General features: G+C 33.5%; 1 protein-coding gene across 1 annotated transcript in view; it reads right to left on the bottom strand.

Annotated features, from left to right (window-relative positions):
* LOC128185767 (ubiquitin carboxyl-terminal hydrolase 47-like) overlaps positions 1-22,574 on the bottom strand; it is a 76,177-nt gene that overhangs the window by 40,770 nt on the left and 12,833 nt on the right. The window contains exons 5-13 of the mRNA XM_052855428.1: positions 21,298-21,394; positions 16,731-16,809; positions 13,199-13,265; positions 12,099-12,238; positions 8,107-8,196; positions 5,557-5,652; positions 3,555-3,652; positions 790-893; positions 518-633 (exon numbers count right to left, since the gene is read on the bottom strand). Coding sequence (XP_052711388.1) covers positions 518-633; positions 790-893; positions 3,555-3,652; positions 5,557-5,652; positions 8,107-8,196; positions 12,099-12,238; positions 13,199-13,265; positions 16,731-16,809; positions 21,298-21,394 — 887 coding nt within the window. The remainder of the gene's footprint in view (positions 1-517; positions 634-789; positions 894-3,554; positions 3,653-5,556; positions 5,653-8,106; positions 8,197-12,098; positions 12,239-13,198; positions 13,266-16,730; positions 16,810-21,297; positions 21,395-22,574) is intronic.

Genomic DNA, 22,574 nt, shown 5'->3' with positions numbered 1-22,574 from the left:
TTTAAAGATTATCATTATATTTTCCTATGTAAAACTGGACCCCCCCCCCCCCAAAGTGGTCCCACCCTACCTCTGGGGACCATGGTTGGAAAAAAAAAACTACACTACCTGAGAATGCTTCCGTACAAATTTGAGCTTTTCTAGCATTTGAGAAGAAGATTTTTAAAAAATACCAACAAACTTTTAATAACTTTTAATGATTGTAAATTATCTCCTCTTTAAAGAGGGTGTGACCCTTCATTTGAACAAACTTGATTCCCCTTCACCCAGAGAAGCTTTGTGTCAAGTTTGGTTAAAATCTGCCCTATAGTCCTGTAGAAGAAGATGAAAATGTGAAATTAAGTTTACTCTGACACAAACAACGGACAAATCTTCATCAGAAAAGCTCACTTGAGCCTTTGGCTCAGATAAACTAAAAAATCAACAACAAAGACCATCTTGTAAATCTTCTAATCTTTAAATTGCAGGTTCATGATTTGTATTTATCTCTCCTAAACTCTTAATTAGGTAAATATACCTTTGCCCCTGCAGCTTTGACGTTTTTGTCATTAGCTACTGCTTCACTTGATAAACTAACATTATGTGCAGAGGTTCCAGTCATGTTGGATTCAATTTCTATGCCTTCATCAATACCTATGTAATAAAAATGTGCATCTCATTACATAAAAATAACATTACAAAGAAATCTTGTCTTAGTATATTTACTTTAATTTAATTATCACAGATTTTTGTTCTGTTAACAGAATAAAATATATAAATAGCTTAACATAGAAAATTTATGCTTCAAACCTTCATCACTGCTCACTTCCAGTGAATTGCTTGTGGGTTCCTCAGAACCAACCTGTTCTGGTTTAATTAGATGGTTCAAGTTCAGAACTGCAGGAAAAGTCATACTAAAATGAAAACAGAAACTCATGGACCAGTGCTAATTTGTGAAACAATGCATTACTGTGATCCAATCAGGTCAACAACTTTATTCTTAGAGTATGCATTAGGATCATACGTCACAGAAAGGAAACCCCAACTTACTTGAGGAATGTATTTACTTGCAAAAAAAGATTTCATCAAAAAGTGACTGAAGGATAACTTAAAGGTGACTGAATGACATAGCTCTGCCATCAAGTTACTATTTAGAAAACATTCAATTTACTAAATGGAACAGAAAAACCCTGTGTTTGTCAAATTATTTACCTTATTTTATTTAATTAGCTTAAAGAACAAGGGGTCGTATATCCCCCACTCGGAGCAATGAAGACAAAAGAATTTCAATTTAAATTAGAACATTAATTTTTTAGTTGTATGCATAGTTTTTATTAAAAATTTCACGATGGAAGTAAATATTTTACTTTCATTCTATAAACACGACAGGTATATGTTAACTTTCCAAATTAAGCTGCACATAGTTTTTTGCCAAAATCTTGGATCATTCGCTGTTCTTAATTGCAAAATTAGGTATGAATGGGTCCTGACCCCATCCTAAAAATACTTTTATTTAAAGAACAAGTTTATTTTGATTTTTATTATTGATTTATTAAGATGGGTCAAATTTGTGATTTTCACCAAAAACGTGTTACTTTATTAATTATTAATTGTCAAATAGTTAGATTTATTCACCCGTACTCTAATGTGTCAACGTAGCTCACTGTGATAGGCGGAGGCTCGTAGTTCATCCCTCTCCATGGAGAGGGTGTTTGAATCGTATAGACGGCGTTTTATATTTAATTCATTTGCTTTTAAATACTGAGTAAAACATGGTTGCTTTTTTATCGGATTATTATTAAAAAAAAGATATATATCTAATACCATTTATATAATGACAACAATTACGTAATGCTCATGTTCTGTACATACAATGTCGGATAAAAATAGTGCTAGTGTTAGATTCTAAACATTGATTACTTTTTCACTTTTTCATTTTAATTTCCTTTCATCTTGATTGGATTTGTTACTTCTCACAGACTTTTTATTATCCATGGCATAAGTAAATATCACATATTTCTCTATCAAATATTGGAAGTTTAATTATTAATTTCACAAAGTACACTGTTAGACAATGTATTTTTTAGAAAAAATGTCAGTAAATAATGGCTACCAAAAGAAAATACGTTCTGAAAGTTTTAAGTAACTGTGTACTTCTGCAGAGCTATTCTTGAACAATATTTAAAAAGAATACTGTACACAGGATTATTTTTGCCCTATGTTATTTATCTCCTTCTCTCCTTGCAAATGATTTTGCCCGATCTTGAATTCCCCAGGACAGTTGTGTTTAAAAAGAAATAACCTAAGACATTGGAATTCGCCCAGTCTTAATTTGCCCGCTGACAACAAGGGCGAAAGGGGCAAAAATAAAACGGAAGCCAATATTTCCCTGTATATAATATAAGTAAAATAATGGCAGTGTTGTTTCTTATGCATTATCAAACACATTGTCCGAAACAAATAGATCTCAACAACAAGAAGCCGGAGGGTCTATATTCTTATGTTAAACAATATTAGATCCCTATTTCTATGTAACAATTCAACCCCCACACTTTACCACTGGATATATACACTACCTGGGAATGCTTTTACACAAGTGTAAGCTTTTCTGGCTAAATAGTTTTTTTTGTAGAATTTTTTAAAAAATGACAATAAATTTTAAGAATTCTAATTTATCTCCTCTCATTAGAGGGTGTGGCCCTTCATGTTAACAAATTACTCTTCATTAAAAGATGCTTTGTGTAAAGATTGATTGAAATTGGCCCAATGGTTCTGAAGAAGTCACAAAAGTGAAAAGTTTACAGAAAGATCCTGGACAAAAAATGATCAGAAATTTAGCTCACTTAAGCCTTTAGCTCAGGTGAGCTAAAAAAAAGAAGAAGAGAGAAATAGGTTTTTGGTGTAACGTATTTGATACGACAAATCGTTGGTATCTGAAATCATCTTAATAACCGGCCAAGTGTTATATTTTTGTGTACTTATATAATTTTATTTCTAATTTTTTTGTTTATCTTTCAAAAATCACATTAAATTCAATTTGAAAAGCAAACATGGAAAGAATTGTTTTATTTGATGCCACTGCATTTTTCAGGCACTTTGTCTATTGGTCTGTGACTGGATTTCCCAGTGATGCAAAAATGCTAATCTTGCTTATTTAAAACTCACATCTATTTCATACATTTTTTTTCTACAATCAGAACACAAATGCTTTACAGCCATTCTTTTGATACTTGTACAATTTGTTTCTTGTAATAAAGTCTTATGATAAAAATTAGATCCCCTCTGACAATCAGGGGTCATTGTATGAACAAATATGTAATTTGATGATAGTCTTCATACTCTTAATTATTTCCAGGCCTATAGCATCGCTTTTCAAAGTGGATCAAATAAGGGGCCAGACAGAAACGTAGAAAAGCCAAATTGGTTTGTACGTTTACTTTTTTAAGTCAAATATTGTAAAAGGAAAAGGCACATTTTTCTAAAAATACTGTAAAAGGAAAAGCCACATTTTTCAAAAAAGTGAAGAGGCCAGCTAAGACCCCACTATTTCTTACTTAATTGAAAAATAAACTTACCGATCATTCAACTTAATCCTATGCAGTGTTGTGTAATCAAAGTCAAATCTTTTTAACTGCATAGTCAACAAATATGGAAAAGAAACAAACTTTAGTCCCTGTAAAAAAAAAAAAAAACAAGCTTTAAACAATACTTTTTTTGATTGTGATGCACAAGCAGTTATATTGATATAGAGTCATAATCATAAATGTGCTTTTGGGTTTTTAATTCCACCAGTCTATAATAATAATAATAATAATAATAATAAGTGTTTGTGGTGAAATATTTTGTAATACATTATATAAGCAATTATTGCTTTGTAACAATTTTTTTTCTAGATATCTCGAGAACAGTACAGAATTTCATAAAATTTGTTGAACAAAATGGGTTTGAAATGACAAGAGCTTTTATTTGACATAACGAAGAGGGGCTGGCCCTTTAAAATAGGGACCAGAATGGCTCTAGATATTTTTGAAAATTTTGCCCGTTTTTGCTCATGAGGCTCCAGGAATGGTAAGGTCATAAATTTCATACAAATGGCTTCATTGATTCATAAATAATAATGAATTTATTTTTTCCCACGTATATATGAGAGTCAAGAAGATGTTCTATGATTTTAAGACACCTTCATTATATGCCCATATTGGCCCTGTCGTAGTGCCTGAACTGCTGACCCAAGGGTCATGAATTTTGCAATTTTGGTAAAGGCTTTATGGGCATTATTTATCTTCAGATTTACCCATTGTATCATTAGGAAATAAGAAATAAGAAATAACGTTGGTTGTGACAACTGAAGTACATAAAAATCCTTTTCACATAGTTAACTAATGTAATTATGAGCTCCTGGAAATTCAAGGGTCATACAAATCTGATTAATCTTAAATTGTTTATTTGTACCATGTGGATTTTGATTGACAGTAATTGACACATGCTGAAAACTACAAGATCTTTGCCCAACTATTGGAATCATGGAATAGGAGGTAAAATGGACTATCTAGACGGTACACGTAATCACTTACTCGATTACTTATAAATGGTTTACCAATTTCAGTTCATTTTAAATGAACAGATATAAATATGTCAAATAACCCCTCAACAAGCCTCACTTACAAACTGAATATAGGTTGTAGCAGCTTCAATCTGTCATAAAACCGCAAAATACATGCTTACAAAATAATAATTCTGGTTATTTTAAAAAACTTACAATTATTACCTGGAAGAAGTAGAAAAAAAATATTTCTACCTACAAACCTGTCCAGGAGAAAATTTGCGAGCCCTGCATGTTTTGTTTATAGTAAATACACATGTGTAATAGTATAGAAGGCGGAAACCCGTAACATGTTGCGATGTATATAATCATGGGGTATTCGTAATTATTAATTTTAATGAAATAACTAGCTTTGGTTCAAAGAGAAATTTGTAATTTTCTGAAAGTTTATACATTTATGAGTAATATATGAGTATAAAAATACTGAACCCAATAGGAAAAAATTTTTCAAGATGGTTTTTTAAAAATAAAAAAACATCGGGGCAGGTCATTTTCAGAGGGGTGGCCGGGATGAGAATCTAAATATTAATTTTATGTGGCCTAATTGTTATTCATTTCAGATATTGAAGAGTAATTTGAGTTCCCATCTGCTTTCTCAGAAAAGAAATTCTTTATTTCAATTTAGACATCTCACTGAAAAACTCTTGATTTTAAATGCAATTTTTTCGTAATGATTTTACAAATACATTTGAAATTTTCATACAGTTTATCTCTTGCAAGGTATTGAACAGTTCTTCTAAAGGTGAAGCAGTATGTTTTAGGGTCTGTAAATGTACAGTAAAACACGCTTATATCAAGAGAGTAGACGGGCAATTTTGCTTTGTTATGAGCTTAATTCCTTACATCCATCAAGTTTCCAACATCTAATAAAGTCACAGGGAATAAAAATCACTTCGGTATAAGTACATGTATCAATTCATTATAAGCTGTTAGCTATTACCGTGTTTTACTGTATTATGGACTGATATAATTACCTTGTGTGCATTGCACTTTTTGTTACACTTCTCACAGAAGTATTGGTTATTCTCATCTAATGTCTCTGGTTCCACAAAAGCCTGCAAAGCCTCATCCTGGTAAAATGAAATCTTCCTTACTTTAAATTACAGTCTATAGGTTTAAGCTGAACAGAATGAACAAATCAGTATATGTAATACTAGGTATCCTACTAGTTTCCCTCCTCCCCATTAAAACAGGATAAATATTGCTTGTAATTTCAAATCAGTCTCACCTGAATTGAAATATGATTTTACTTAGTTTATACCAACAGTTTGGTGAGCAGCCAATTGATGTGTGTCAAAAAGTTGGTTGATGTGATTATGCAGGTGTTAAAAATGAAAAATGGTAGGTGATTGTGTGTATGTGTGACTCACAAAATGCCAGTGAGTTTGCAGGTATAATATATAGCATAAGCATTGTTACAACGCACTTTGAAATATTACACACTTTGAAAAAAATTAAATTTAGGACCATCTTAACGCGCTTTCTTTAATGATTTATGCGGGTTATGAAGGTAGCGATCATTGCAGAAAAAATTTACATAACCCGCTTGCAATGTCACTACCTTCATATCCCGAATGAATCACCAAGAAAGCATTTTATTGTTTAAATAAAGAATAATTCACTACGGTTTATACAAACAAGAGGCCTTGATGGTCACCTGAGTACCAAAGCCCTTAGATTGACCTGTCACAGGGTCTCATTTTTGCATTTTAAGCTTCTTTTTCGACAGGATTAGTCATACCTCATTGCACGTGGCTTGGGTACTTTACCTGTGTGCATATGAAGTGACAACACTGGCTGTGTATTTTTTTTGGGGGGGGGGGTGTAGAGTAAAATCTGGATGTTTAAATCTTTTACTTATTCTTATATAAGGCCCATTCATTACAAAACATGTACCTGGTAACTGATTTTAATCAAAACCGGAAGTAATTGTAAAATGTAAACTAGACAAAAACATGTCATACTATGATCATGGTAGACAGTACTTAATGGATTTTGATATATTCAAACTACATAGCAGCTTTTGGAGGCCAAAAATCACAGGAAAAACCCGTAGGGCTTGTTGAAATTTGCATGTCAAGGTTCAAAAGTTTGGGGGGGGGGGTATGGGGAAGAGAAATACCTTTGCAGGAGAATTTAGTCTCCCACGTGAGAGATTGGTTGGATGTGGGAGATTTTAGATCGCCAATCGCAATGCGGGAGGGTTAACATGTATGATCATTATCATGCATTTAATTTTTTCAAACATGTTTGCATGAAATTAGAAATGATTTTTAAAATTTTGGCCCCTTTTTGCTTTAGGTGCTGTGGGTGGTATGGTCACAATTTTCACAATTTATATTCCTTTTTGTCACAATTTACATCAATACTTACTTTCCATAATTTTTTTACATTTATAATGTTACTAATTCATTGTCAGAGTTGCTTTCCATAGTTTAAAGTTCATTAAACTGGTTTTACTGGGCTGGTTCTAATCCCGTGCAAATAGGACTTCTGTCTGGGCGTAGCAATTGGAGAGAGCGAACATTTAAAACAAGCTCCCTCATTTCATGTAAAGCATTTCTTCATGTAAAATATAAGTATTACTGACCAGAGTCCAACTATTCTGGGTAAGTTTGTTTTTATTTTATTGAGACAGCTTATTCTTAAAATGGCCTGATAACCTTGTTTTTTTATTTTCCGTGAGTTATTCAGAAGCATTTGAAAGTAAAGTGTGATAATGAGTGTTTGCTCGTATGAAAACTATTAAGTATAAAGTAAAAGTATATGTATTGTTGTAATGTAAATATATGTTGTATGTATTTCAGAGTAAGGTGCGTAGTAGTTGTCGTAAAATAAATGTATTTATGTAGTACACAAGTATATGAAAGTGAAGTATGTGTACGAGCTTAGTGATTGTTTTAAAGTAAAGTATATGTAGTGAAGTAGTAAAGTTATGTACAGCAAAATGTGCAAATATAAGTGTAAATACAGGAAAACGTATTGAGTAAAGTAATGTCCAGTAAAATGCAAGTAGAAGTAAAATATTGTTATCTGTGTATTTATCATTTCATTTATATTTCAGATCCCTTTTTGTACCTTTTATTTGAAGTCTTTGGAAAAATTGGAAATCCATTTGTCAATTTACACCTTAATAAAAGCCTTGTAAAAGTTACTGAGAGTTATTATTTTAGAGCTGCAAAGTCACCCGGCGACACTCTTATCCTAGATTAGCTAGATTGCAATTTTGGCTTCTTTTTAAGAAGTTAATTTAAAAATGTAAAATTATTAACAAGACTAATTGCAACAAGTCACCTGAGTGACTTTGGTGACCTAAAAACATGTTTAGAGCTGTATGTATTACAGAGCAATAATCTAATAATCTTTTAGTAAAGTTCAATTTTCATTATCATGGTATTATTGTTAACTTAGTGAATGACAAATATCAAAACTATCAAGTTAATGACACAAATTAAATAAAATTATCAAAACTATTGCCCCAAGAGATCCTGAGAAAGCTTGGACAGGTAGGTTAATGTACTTACAACACTGCCATGAGTCTCGTTTGAGCCAAATGGGCGGATTACCAGAGGTATATCAAGATAGGTATCCAATCGAGCACTCTCATTTCCACACTGCAAAAAACATTTTAAAAAATATGGATTAACGCAAGTAATTCGTTAGTAACATATAACATAAATGTTATGGTATTTATTAGATATAATCATGCAAATCAATTCTGTTTTTTCACATCATAATAACTTAATAAAGTAGTCAAATAGGAAATCAAAAGTGAAAAAATGTCTATATTTGTATTGTCAAGGAGTATTTGAGTACTCGACTATCCCTCGATTATACCAATCATCGACTAAAATGTTTAGTCAATTACTTATTATGAATTTAATAAGATTGGAAACATCTTAATATTCATTTCTTGACACATCAGTATGTATTCAGGCTAAAATGAAGTTACCATACTTTTCGAAAATTAGGTTGTTCCTATTTGTAAGGCTGTGGAGCCCGTTTTTATCCAAAAATTTCATCAGTGTAGCCTTTTATCTAATTTTACAGTTTTAAACAAACAAGAAATAAAATGCATTTCTTAAATTTACACATCGTAATAAAATGTCTGAATTTGCATCACAATTCTCAACCCACTTTATTCAGTACAAATTAATTTAAGATCGTTTGTTTATCACTTTCCTGCCATGTGTACAAAGTGTACAAACTGGTGTTAACCTAGCCTGGAAGCATGAATAGCACATGCAACCTTTGTCTTTGTTGTCGATCAAGTCTAAATTGACGTAAGAATTAGTTCATTTTAGCTGCTAATGGTTACCGTCCATCTATCGTCATTGTAATTATTCCTCAAGATTTTTGGTGCGTCTTACTTATATATTGTTCTGTATGGCTTAAAAAAGTATGTGTATATAATCATGATAATCGTTTACTGTAAATTCCTAATTAAACGCGAGGAATTAATATCCGTGTAAAATCGCGAGAAGTCCGCCTCGCGAATTTCAAAATCTCGCTTTTAATTTTTGGACATTTGTAAACTACATGACACTATGAAAAAATTTCGGCATTCGCCTTTTTATGTTCTCGTGATAATAGAAAACCGTTGAATCGCAGAATTAAGTACTCGAGTAAAATAAGGAATCTACAGTACTGTGTATATAAACATGGGTCAAACTCATCTGGACATGTTCATATGTAAGATGAATCCCCATATTGATTAACTTGTTATCAAGAAGATAATGGGAGAGTGCGTGGTCAATAAACAAACATGGGGGATTACGAGTTCGACATCGAGTGTGTATTTTAAACACAACTTTATATAGGGTCAGATTAAGGTCAGACGACACATATTATTTGTATCTCCTCGTAATAAAGAGTTCCAATAAAAATTATTATTTATAATACTTTTTAAAGTGATTAGAATTTTAATTTTTTGCATGTACATGCCTAGATGGCCGAGTGGTTAGAGCGGTGGTCGGTCATTGCTAGGAATTTAGGTTTCATAGGTCACGAATTCAAACCCAGGTCCTGGCCGAGGTGGAGCTCTAATAAAGTGAATTTTCCGTGGCTTTATATATACATTTTTATATCAGCAATTCAAGTGTATTTTTAAGAAAATTATCTAGGAAATTGCATATGCTAGTATTTTGCAGAAATGCCTGGTAAGGTATGCTAATTTTTTGCAAGAAAGCTTTTCAAAGTAGTAGTAAATCAATAACAAATTACTGGAAAAAGTTATATAAAATTAGGAAACGTGTCGTATGACCTTCATATATTTGAAATTTTGTGATAAAAACAGCACAAGCACGCAAAAACTTGCTTCAAAATATGCATAGTTAATGAAAACATATATTGATTTGATGCAGAAACGTAGGTAACATCATTTAAATTTGCCAGCCATTAATACTAAACAGGGAAACACATATAATACTGTCATAATCCATTTGTTTGAAACAAAAACATCCAGAGTTTATTAATATGCTTTCCTTAATTTTTATAAAAAGTGATTCTGTACAAAGTTAAAAATCTTTCTTAAGATGATAAAAATGAATTTCAGGCTACTTGGTATTCAAAACTAGTTTAAAGATAAAAATATATAATACTAGAAAACTGACCAGTCAGGAAGGGCCCCGCTATGACAATTAATACAGAGAAGTGAAAAAAAATTTGAATTCCATCCTCTTTATATTAACAATGATGAAAAATAAATGCCCGGCAGAAGATGTAAAGAACTGGAATATATAGGATCTCGTGATTTGTAGTTGGATATGATTTTCATCCAACAATTAAAGTGTTTTTTTCTTGAGCCTTAGTGAGGGGATAAAACACACAAGTTGGATAAAAATCATATTATACTACAAATCATGAGATTCTATTTATCCCATATTTTATACACCGCAATCAATGTTTACACTGTTTATAAAACTCAACATTATTTTTACTTCATTATGCCTAGGCAAATCCCATTGTAAAGTCACAACTCTGGAATATCAAAAAAATATCCAATGAGTCATATCCACGGGATAAAGTGGGTTAACATGGGATGAAATAAAATTTGTTAAAAAAACAAAGAATTGATACCAATGCAATGATACCTAGGCTTTGCCTCTATTCAATAAAATTATTATAAATCATTGTGTACGGTATTTTAACCAAAATAAAATATGAATATTATATTTTAAATCCATATTTCAAAAAATGTACACAATACTACACATCATTCAAAATTGACCTTAACTTCAAAACAAAGTTCATTTGCAGACACAGGCAGTGCAGTAATTAATCTCAATGTGACAGATAAAGATAAAGCTTAGGATTTTCTTCCTGTGGAAGGTTAATTAATCCCAAAGGAAAAATATTGCACAGCCTTCCATGTATACAATGGTAACATTCTCAGCAGTTATCTCTCTTTGCCCATTCATTCTCAGCAGTTATCTCTCTTTGCCCATTTTTCTTGTGCATAGTTAGGAATCTACCCCACTACCCCAGCTCCAAACCAGAAGACATAGAGAACCAAACTTAGCATCAAAATATGTATTTCTGCCTACTGAACTACCATACCAAATTTGAACTTGATTGGGCAACCATAAAAAAAGTTATTAGAAAAAAACAGGAAATTTGTGGACAGAAGAGTGACAGACGGACGGACGGACAGAAGGATGGACGGACAGAGTGATTACTATAGGGCACCCGCAAATTCTTGCGGGGCCCTAATAACTAATTGGTACTAATTATTATTGATAGCTGAAAGATTGTGAGATTAGTCTTGGAATGTGTTATGTGACTCCCTGTCTTATGTAACCTTTTCCTTTTAGTCCCTTGGATGGTCACATAAGACAGTCTAAACTGCATATCTTTATCTAAATCAATACCAATTCTGACATTTTATTTTTAAAGAATAGAAAAAATTATCATTCGTATCACGTAGAAAAGTACTTTGTTTGTTCCTAAAAAATTAAAACAAAATAGTTTTTAATCAATATAAAAAACTGAAATCTATTTCATAATAACACATATCAATTTTTGTTATTCTGCAGTTCTCTGCATTTTTTTTTTCAAAAATAGTAACAATTGTTTTAAGGACACAAAAGGCCTTTCTCAATTTTAGATAAATTTTCATGAAATTTTCGTTCTTATTTATTTGCATCTAAACATGATTGAACAATTTAAAATTAAAATCTTCACTATATATATACAGCTTTGTTATAAACAATGGCATTTCTGGCTCTCCTTTTTTTTTAGGCACACACCCTATTTTTACTGTTTCATGATCTTCCTCCCTTTAAAAAGAGTTTTGCCCTATAATTCAACAATTTATAATCATATTTTTATAAGGATACTTTGTACTAATTTTGGTTAAATTTGGCCCAGTGGTTATACAGAAGTCAAAAATGTGAAAAGTTTACAGACAGATGGATAGATGGAGGATTGACAGGTGAGCAGCATTAGGTTCAGGCACAAAATCCAAGCATAAGATCATCAAAAAATAAACTTTAAAAACTTGCATATTCCCACTGACCTCCAGACATTTGACATAGTCCTTCAGTTTGCCCTGGTACAAATTATTGATCAGATTTGCTTGGTCTGTTTTCTTCCATTTTTGCTCCAAGGCATCAAACATTACTCTACACAACTCCTGTACATCATGTTGTTGCCACACTAAAAAAAAAAAAAAAACCTCATTATTTCACCAAAAAAAATCATTAATTAGCAGGATTGTTTCAATGTTCATTCAAGATAAGTGTTTAAAAAGAGAATATCTAATCTATAGCTATCAAGTATGATTCCTTCTATTTCTTACAGAAACATATCATAAATTCATAGCTCTATGGAACTGTGAGACAGGATTGAAATATATATACACACCCCTTTTATCGATTGGACGAAACCTACAGCGATCTTAGAAAAATCATGGACTGCAGGAAATAATCATGATGATGTCAGACGTTAATTCCGATAGGAGACAATTTGGCCGTTTCTTTTAGCTAAAGTACTGATGTACATTAAGAGTAATTACCATATTTTTCGAATTTGCCATGTTTCTTTCAAGATGGACTTTTGAAAATTGTTATGGATGAAAAACAGCAATTTCCCTATGTAAAAATACATGTTCAATATATGGTCATATTTATTTCCCCCTAAAACAAAGCCTCAACTTCTGTCACATGGCCTGAGTAGTGAGTGAATTTCACAATTTAACATCAGAAAATTATGAACATAATAACCATGCACGACTTTATCTCCCACGACTGTGATAGTAAAGAAAAAAATAATAAATCCATACATTTTCACTATGTGCATGGCCAAATTGGCCCCGCAAAATCCCAAGGACCATAAATTTCACAACTTTGGTAGAGGGCTTCAAGCCCCAGAGGTGGTAAGTTCATAAATTTTTAATTAAAATCGAGATTCCTTTTATCCTAGCTATGCTTCAAACCAAAAATAGTAACAGAATTAAATGGCCTTGTAGTTTTCAACAAGAACCTGAAAATGCAAAATTGTTAACGGACGAAGCAAGACACACAATGGACGATATGACCATGGACAAAGACCACTGGCAATAGGTCACCTGAGTGACTCAGGTGACCTTAAAAGCTATCAAAAGATCAAGAAATTTACCTTCACTGCTATCCCAGCCAAAACTTTTCGTCAGGTCTGTGGTTTCTATAGCCTTTTTCTTACTGGTCTAAAAAATAAATCTTGAAATGCTGTTTATATCTTGATACCATGTTTCCTGCAAATAATTTTTTATCTTGTGACTGTTTTACGGAACATACAATACAAAAAACACCTCAACTGAAGTTAGTTTTACTAATGTTATTTTCAGTAATAAATCCTTGTCTCAATACACAATAAAGATGCAATAACTAATATGCATACAGTCGCACCTGCTGTTACGGCCACCTTTGATCAGCGGCCACTCATAATGAGTGGCCAGTTTCAATCCCGCCCGTTTAGTTTAATTTTCACAATACTTTAACTGATTTAAGTGGCCACCTGTCTAATGCGGCCAGTGGCCACTGTTAGGTCCCGTGATTTTAACATGCCTGTTTTCAACTGCCATTTTGTCTGTTTAGTAACATGACTTTTGACTCTGACATGTGACCCTGTATCGAAAGAAGGTAAACTTCGACAGCTGATAATGAGTTAATAACAAATAATTGAGTGTGTAATTTGAAGTCTGCTGAAATTTAATAAAATTGATTATCATAGCACCTATTTGTGTTGTTTATATATATTTACACGTACTTACACATACTTCATTATAAAGTTATTAAATGGCCTGTCGCGCTAAACAGTTTAACATGTACAGCAATTAGCCGGTAATATGTACGCATATTTTTAAAGAATATTTTTGAGATAATTAAAAGGGTGCTTATTATATATCCCAATGGAATTTTGATACTTCTCTTAAGAGGTAAAACATTGGCTATCTTAGTTCAATATATAGCCTTTGTACTGAAAAGCTACTTGTTTACCGCATTAAATCAATTGAATATTATTATTTGGGTGTATTTAGCAGAAAATGTTTTGCTCTTAACCCCTTGATAGATAAGTTGAACTAAAACGGCCATTTAAAATTAATATAAACTGTTTATTTAACAATCCGAGGTGTGCATTCACCATCTCCGTGTACCGTGCACCGCCATTACAGATGCTATTAATAAATCTGTGCAATTTGAAACCTGGAATAAAGAGGCCACCTGTCATTGTCCCACAAGTGGCCTCTTAAGGTGGCTCACTACCATTATTAAAGACATCAACTATTTTTTATTTGCCAACTTATATCGTCATACCATTCTAACTGCTCAACATGGAAGAATGTCATCTTTTATTTTTCAAACACATAAGAAAACTTTGCACTCATTTCTGCAGATTTAATGATAGCATGAGTTGTTCGGCTCCTTAAAATTTTGTAACTTTTGGGCGTACGATCCATAAATGGCTTTTAAGCTTCGCTCGACCCCATAAAAAAATTGTGTAGCATAACATACAGGGACATAATTGGACAAATCTTAAGTACAAAAAAAAATTGGTTGAAATTACACCACCCTCCCCTATATAATCATTAGAAACCTGCCCTAACACCAGAACCCCTGACTCCTGCCCTAACATCAGAACCCCTGATTTTGGAAGAGGCACTCTTTCTTATCATAAGTATGAACTTCATTCAGTGAATTAATACACAGGAACAGAGGAGAAGATTTTAAAATAATTACTGCAATTATTTAAATCCCCTCCCCAACACCAGAACCCCCGACCCATTGGCCATTAAGTTCCATGATTAATAAACTACTGTATATATGGAAATACTCGCCCTCATTTTATTTTTGCCCCTTTTGCCATCGTTGTCAGAGGGCAAATTTGAGGCTGGGCAAATTCCAATGTCTCAAAGTATATATCTTTAATCAACATCTCAAGATGGGGAGAATCTGTTTGCAAGTGTAGAAGAGCAAAAATTACATGGGAAAAATATAACCCTGTATTCAGTATTACGCATCCCAGAAGGTTCGCCAAAGCACCAACTACAATGAATCAAAGTATTGGGAGTACTGAAAGTTGATCTCCATTTAATGTAATTGTACACTCTTTTGTAACAAAAATGACAAAATATCATTTGTGATCCTACTACATATAAAGTGGTTGTTCTTTTTAATGATGGAAGCATTAAGTGTTTATCATGATAACATAGAAATTGATCAATTGTTTGAAAGAAAACTCATTTTTGAGAAAAAGTAGTACTGGGATAGTGCATCAATTCATCTTACAAGAACATCATCTTTTAGTTCTGTCTCTATTCAAGTTTTTTACACTAAAACTCTTTTTCAATTGAAAATCGAGTAAGCAAAAGGAGTAAGCAAAAGCTTTTATTTTATTGAACTATATAAAGCTGGATGGTTTGATCCCTCAATCTTTTGTGGAAACAGATTTGCAAGATAGATCATATGGTCCTATACTTAGTACTATATGAGTTAAAACTTGAGACGTACTTCTTGACAATGTATTGTCATGTTAAGAATGTTTTTAATAGAAAACACATACACCGCCATTACAGGCAGGGAAAGATATTGGCTAGACATGTTGATTTTTTCAGCATATGGAATATATATGCAGTAAATGCAAATACACGTATTCCAACAAAATTTGATAACTGCTTTCCAGTGCTTTCAGTACTTTGATTGTTTAATTGTATGCAACTAAACTTTGCTTAGTGTAAAGAACCAGGGTTCAACATTAACCTTAGTCCGTTAGTCACAGACTAATTGATTTTGAGTCGGACTAACAAAATTTCTGTCTAATCAGTCCGGTTGGACTAATAAAAAAAATCTGCTTAAAAAATTGTGTAAATTATCGATGTTGCAAACTACAACAATTGTTGACAACTTCCTGGAAAACGCTGACTTTATTTTTACAGTAAATTGATATATGATACATTTTGGTGATTATAGAGTTACCGAGTGAAAACAACAGAGGTATGCAGGATGTTATGGGTGATTTGATAATTTTTTTGCCCTAAGGGGATGGCTGAGAAAATAGGTAACGAGCACACATGTTCACAACAACCCTGGCTTCGATAGAGACGCTTAATAGGTGTTTAAAAAAAATAAACTGAAAGGTGAGAGGAAATTTCTTGTTCTTTAATTCAAATGAATTGTGTTTAAATCATTTGTCTTAAATTGCTTATTATTAATACCTGATTTTTAAAGAACTTAAATAACAAAAAGAGCATGATAGCTCAACGCCCTGATCTATTGCACAGATCTATTTTTAACATCTGTAATGGCGGCTTCTACCATGTACACGGAGATAGTGAATACGCAGCTTCTTGCTATGTACTGAATAGTACAATACAACTAAGCCAGTGATTAACCTGTAAGAAAAAATCATCAAAAAATTCCTTGTGATGTATGATACCCACCCCTTCTTACAAATTCTAATAAAAAACAGTGTTTTATATTAGACAAAATACGGTAATGCATTTCATTTATTTTTGATGGGCAAATAAAATTGCCTGCGGACTAGTTAAAGTTAACAGACACTAGTCCCGCAGGACTAATGCATAAAAAAGTTAGTGTCGACCCCTAAGAACAGTAATATACACTAATTCTATCTTGTTGCTTTTCTAAAAAATATATCTGTCTAAGTTTACCTGAAGCAAAAGAAACAATTTTTGTAACTGATATGGAATGCTTTTGGCCATATTATCTTCTTTTCCATCAAATTCCCATCTAAAAAAAAAAATAAAAGATTGATGTTATCCATCAAATTCTTGTTAATATAATTGTTTTTTTTCTTCTTAACTGAATACATTCTGTATTAAACATCAAATAAAAACATAGGAAATCAGAGATAACATAGCTCACCGAGATGATGCATCACCTGTATGAGACCACCTTTATCATATTATATATAAATCATAGTTAATAACCTTCAATACAGTAGTGTGGTTTGACACTTTATTATATTTACTTAGTAATAAATACAGGTTTTTTGCATGTGTGATACAGATGACATCACAAAACTCGTATTGGCCTCTGGGGCTGATACAGGTTATCAGCCCTAGGGCTGATATGGATCCGTGTCACACACCCTGCGGAACTCCTCTGCCTTTATTCGTTTCGGCATTTGTGCATAAATAAAAATTTGACTGGCTGTGATATGGAAAAGGGTATGTATTATTCTCTATATATCATTTGAAATAATATCATATATTTTTTCACAATGTAATATTATATGATATAATATGGTATCATATAATACAATGGTGTATCATATCATACATATACACACCGCATTGTAGAAACCATAATAAATCATTTAACAACACACAGTTTGAGTAAGGTAGTATTTTATCATCCTTGCTAATGGAGATCGGGCTTTGCATCTGAAGCCACATCTACGATTTATAGTCAAATCAACCATGCAAGTTTGAAATAGCACTATTATCTATTAAACATGTTCCAAAAATACTGACCTCCTCCTGCATCTGAAACCTATGCCTCAGATTCAGCATCCTTGCCTGGTGAGTGCATCAGAACCTCAAGATGCATCATCTATTCAAATTTGATGAAGACTGAACCAATAATAACTAAGATTTGTCTGTCAGAGGGCACCTGCTCTAAAAACTTTAACCAGCTCAAAAACTTCTACCTTATCCAGCATCTGAAACCTATGGCTCAGATTCAGCATTCAATCCTGTCAAATGCATAAGTATCATAAGACACACAATTCATGCAAGTTTAGTGAAGTTAGGACCAGTAATAACTAAAACATAATCATCAGAGGGCACCTGCTCAAAAACTTAAACCATCATTCAGCATACAAAATCTATGGCTCAAATTCAGCATTCAATCCTGTCAAGTGCATCAGTGGGATAGAACGCACAATTCATGCAAGTTTAGTGAAGTTAGGACCAGTAGTAACTTAGAAATGGCTATCAAAGGGCACCTGCACCAAAAACTTACACCAGCTCCAAGAACCTTAACCTTATTCAGCATCTGAAATTCATGGCTAGGATTCAGCATCCCAATCTTTTCAGTCAATAAGAAGTTCCAGATGCATCATCTGTGCAAGTTTGGTGAAGATCGGACAAGTGATAACTTAGATACAGGAACTGCAACAAGAACCTTAATCAGGTCTGGATGCAACGCTGACTGTTTAGCATAAAGCCAAGGGGTCTGATTCATTTGCTTTTCTTACCATCAGTTGTCAAGTTGTGAGATAGAGCTCACATTTCTTTGATATGCAAACTAAGCTTGTGAAATGTTTTTGTTTACATAGGTTGTGTATACAGTAAAAGCTTTGTTTTCCTACTGTTTTTTTAACTAGCAGGTTTATTATGTTTATTATTAAGCAGTCTTTTCACTTCTTGGCACACACCTTGTTTCTCACTTTAAACTTCACAACAGGCATTAAGCTAGGCTCAATAGGCTGACCATTTGATCTACCATAGTTAAGCAAAGTAAATATCTAAATTTGAAAAAGCAACATTAAAACAAGAGGCCCATGGGCCACATCGCTCACCTGAGGAACAATAGGTATGATAAAGTCAGCTTAATGGAGTCATAATACAATCTGGACAATGTACATTAATACATGTAGATCCTGTATAAATAAAATCCATTTTTCCCCCTTGGAACTTGGATAGCCCTGATTGCTGAAAATATTTACAAGAGCAGACTTTAATCACCGCTCCTGCACATATATAGGGACTCAACGTTATGCAGGCAGGGATAACCGCACACCTACGCAACTCAACAGGTACCAACATTAATGCAAGCAGAGATAACGCAAGCAGGGATGACCTCACACTTGCGCCAACAGCTCAACCTAACGCAGGGAGTGCCGCACACTTGCACTAGAAAGGCCAGAACACCAGCAGGGATGACCATACACTAGTGCTCCGCCGCAACCACCACCAATACAAGCAGGTATGACCGCATATTTGTATTAATGCGATACAGGGCAGAAATGACTGCATATTCTGTATCGTTGGTTAGAAAATCACGAAGAATAGAAAGAGCAGGGAGGTCAACACCCTCAAACTCTCCGTACCTGTTCAAGTTTAACCCCAAACAGTCGCTCATTGCAATGTAATAGACACTGTCCCTATATATGTGCCAGCCTAAAACAATTCATATTATCTAAAAATTGGAAATCAAAAATAAACAAACTAATCCAGCCTAACCCAAAACTACTTATGCAGAACAACTTATATACATTGAATATTTATTATTGTATAATAATAATCATCACATTAATTGGTTAACAGTGGATGCATTAATTAAAATAATCAAGAATCAATAAATCAAGGGCAATAACTCAAAACAGTAATACAAAAAGATTCTAATGAAAAAATAGCTGCCTGCTTCAATTTTATAGTCATATCACATGTTGAGTATTGCAGTTCTCAAAAAGATCCTTTACAATTGTTTATATATGGGATATTTAGCTACATCAAACTCTGAACCTTCTTGTGAGGCCGAAGAATTGTCCTGGAGCCAAAGTCTTAACAATTATAAAGAATCATCTTGCTGATTAGTTCCTGAGAAGAAGATTTTTAAAGATTTACTCTTTATTCCTATGTAAAACTTTAACACCCCCCCTACCCCCAGGGGTCATGATTTTCACAACTTTGAATCTACACTACCTTAGGATACTTCCCACAAGTTTCAGCTTTCCTGGCTGATTAGTTTCTGAGAAGAAGATTTTTAAAGATTTACTCTATATATTCCTATGTAAAATTTTAACACCCCCTCCCCCCCCAATGTGGCCTCACCCTACCCCCAGGGATCATGATTTTCACAACTTTGAATCTACACTACCTGAGGATGCTTCCACACAAGTTTCAGCTTTCCTGGCTGATTAGTTTCTGAGAAGAAGATTTTTAAAGATTTACTCTATATATTCCTATGTAAAACTTCGACCCCCCATTGTGGCCCCAACCTAACCCCGGGGGTCATGATTTTCACAACTTTGAATCTACACTACCTGAGGATGCTTCCACACAAGTTTCAGCTTTCCTGGCTGATTAGTTTCTGAGAAGAAGATTTTTAAAGATTTATTCTATATATTCCTATGTAAAACTTCGACCCCCCCATTGTGGCCCCACCCTACCCCCGGGGGTCATGATTTTCACAACTTTGAATCTTCACTACCTGATGATGCTTCCACACAAGTTTCAGCTTTCCTGGCTGTTTAGTTTCTGAGAAGAAGATTTTTAAAGATTTACTCTATATATTCCTATGTAAAACTTCGACCCCCCATTGTGGCCCCAACCTAACCCCAGGGGTTATGATTTTCACAACTTTGAATCTACACTACCTGAGGATGCTTCCACACAAGTTTCAGCTTTCCTGGCTGATTAGTTTCTGAGAAGAAGATTTTTAAAGATTTACTCTATATATTCCTATGTAAAACTTCGCCCCCCCATTGTGGCCCCACCCTACCCCCGGGGGTCATGATTTTTACAACTTTGAATCTACACTACCTGAGGATGCTTCCACACACATTTCAGCTCTCCTGGCTGTTTAGTTTCTGAGAAGAAGATTTTTAAAGATTTACTCTATATATTCCTATGTAAAACTGCGACCCTCCATTGTGGCCCCACCCTACCCCCGGGGGTCATGATTTTCACAACTTTGAATCTACACTACCTGAGGATGCTTCCACACAAGTTTCAGCTTTCCTGGCTGTTTAGTTTCTGAGAAGAAGATTTTTAAAGATTTACTCTATATATTCCTATGTAAAACTTCGACCCCCCATTGTGGCCCCACCCTACCCCCGGGGGTCATGAATTTCACAACTTTGAATCTACACTACCTGAGGATGCTTCCACACAAGTTTCAGCTTTCCTGGCTTTCTGGTTCTTGAGAAGAAGATTTTTGAAAATTTCTCAAAATTTTTAATTAATTTCTAATTATCTCCCCTTGAAAACAGGTGTGGCCCTTAATTTTCACAACTTTGAATCCCCTTTGCCTTAGGATGATTTGTGCCAAGTTTGGTTGAAATTGGCCTTGTAGTTCTTGAGAAGATGTTGAAAATGTGAAAAGTTTACGGACAGACGGACTGACAGACGGACGGACAGACGGACGACAGACAAAATGTGATCAGAATAGCTCACTTGAGCTTTCAGCTCAGGTGAGCTAAAAAAACTGTAAACATACATCTTTAGTAAAGTCAAATTATCTAAAAAAAAAAGAAAAAAAAGAAGTTACCTGTACACTGCATTTCTAAACTCTGGGGTCATATACAAGGTCTGTAAAAGGCTGTTCAGGTAACAGGTCATCGCTTGGTTCACTAGTCCAACATAATCTGAGTAAAAATAAATAAGTGCCAGGTAGATTGGTATCAAATGAAATGTATTTATATCCTTTTAGTTATATTAAAGGGGCATGGTCACGATTCTGGTCAATTTTTTTTTTACGATTTTAATATTTACAATGCTTCAGTAAGGGATTTTCAATAGGCAACCAAAATTTGAGTGTTATTCGTTGAGTTATAAGCAAGTTACAGAGCTTGAAATTCTTTGCTATGTAAACAAAACTATGAGTGAAAATTCTAGTTTTAGACCTAAAATGAATGAATGAAGGGACTCTTTAATTATGCTTAAAATGAATAAAAAGATAGACAAATTAAGTTGGAAAAGATTTTTTACTGGTATATTGAACCTATGTAAACAAAAACAGGGCATGAGCCTTGTTTACATGACAAAGAATTGTCAGCTCTGTCTCTTGCTTATAAATCCACGAATGACTCTCAAACGACCGAGGAGGAGGGGGGTGTCAGGCCTACCACAACATCTTCAACATCTTGACAAGAAAAATAAAAATAAAACAAAAATTGATAAACCTTGATAATCTTTAACAAAAAGCCAATTACGCTGAATGTATTTCATGTCTATTGTTTAGTATTATGGTACAATATACACAATGTCAGAGAAACTATTACTTGGTGGACAATGAGATTATTTCCAAATTAAACTGCTTAGACAGAATTATCATTGTGTCACATTTTAATTATCAATTTGTGAAAGAGACATTTTTGACAATAAATAATGGTATTTTACTTTTACTCTCCTAGAGCATGCTTAAGGCAAACAAGGAATTCAAAAACATATAGAACCTTTCTTGATATCTCAAAGATATGCATTGTTTAAGTTGCATTTTACAATAACTCTTATTATTTATAGTGTGTGTTTGTGTGCGTGCATGGTAACAAAATCAAGAATGGTAACTCTTAAGTAGGAAAGAGCTTTGCAAGTGTTTATCCATCAAAACTAAAATCATGCACTCAAGAAACAAATTGACTCATTTCATTTATTCAATATTTGTCAAATTCCTATGTATACCCTGAATAAGCTCCAGTAAACATATTCACTCTTTTCGTAATCATTCAATATTAATATTTCATTGCAAGCATATATTTTGATGCAAACTCCCATTGACTTGGATCCGCCAAAGCGTGTCCACCACCTTACTCTCACTTTTGCTAT

The sequence above is a fragment of the Crassostrea angulata genome, chromosome 5, assembly GCF_025612915.1.
Source record: "Crassostrea angulata isolate pt1a10 chromosome 5, ASM2561291v2, whole genome shotgun sequence".
In the NCBI taxonomy this organism is placed as follows: Eukaryota; Metazoa; Mollusca; class Bivalvia; order Ostreida; family Ostreidae; genus Magallana; species Magallana angulata.
Note: the sequence above shows the minus strand (reverse complement) of the source record. Positions and strands in the feature narration are given on the sequence as shown.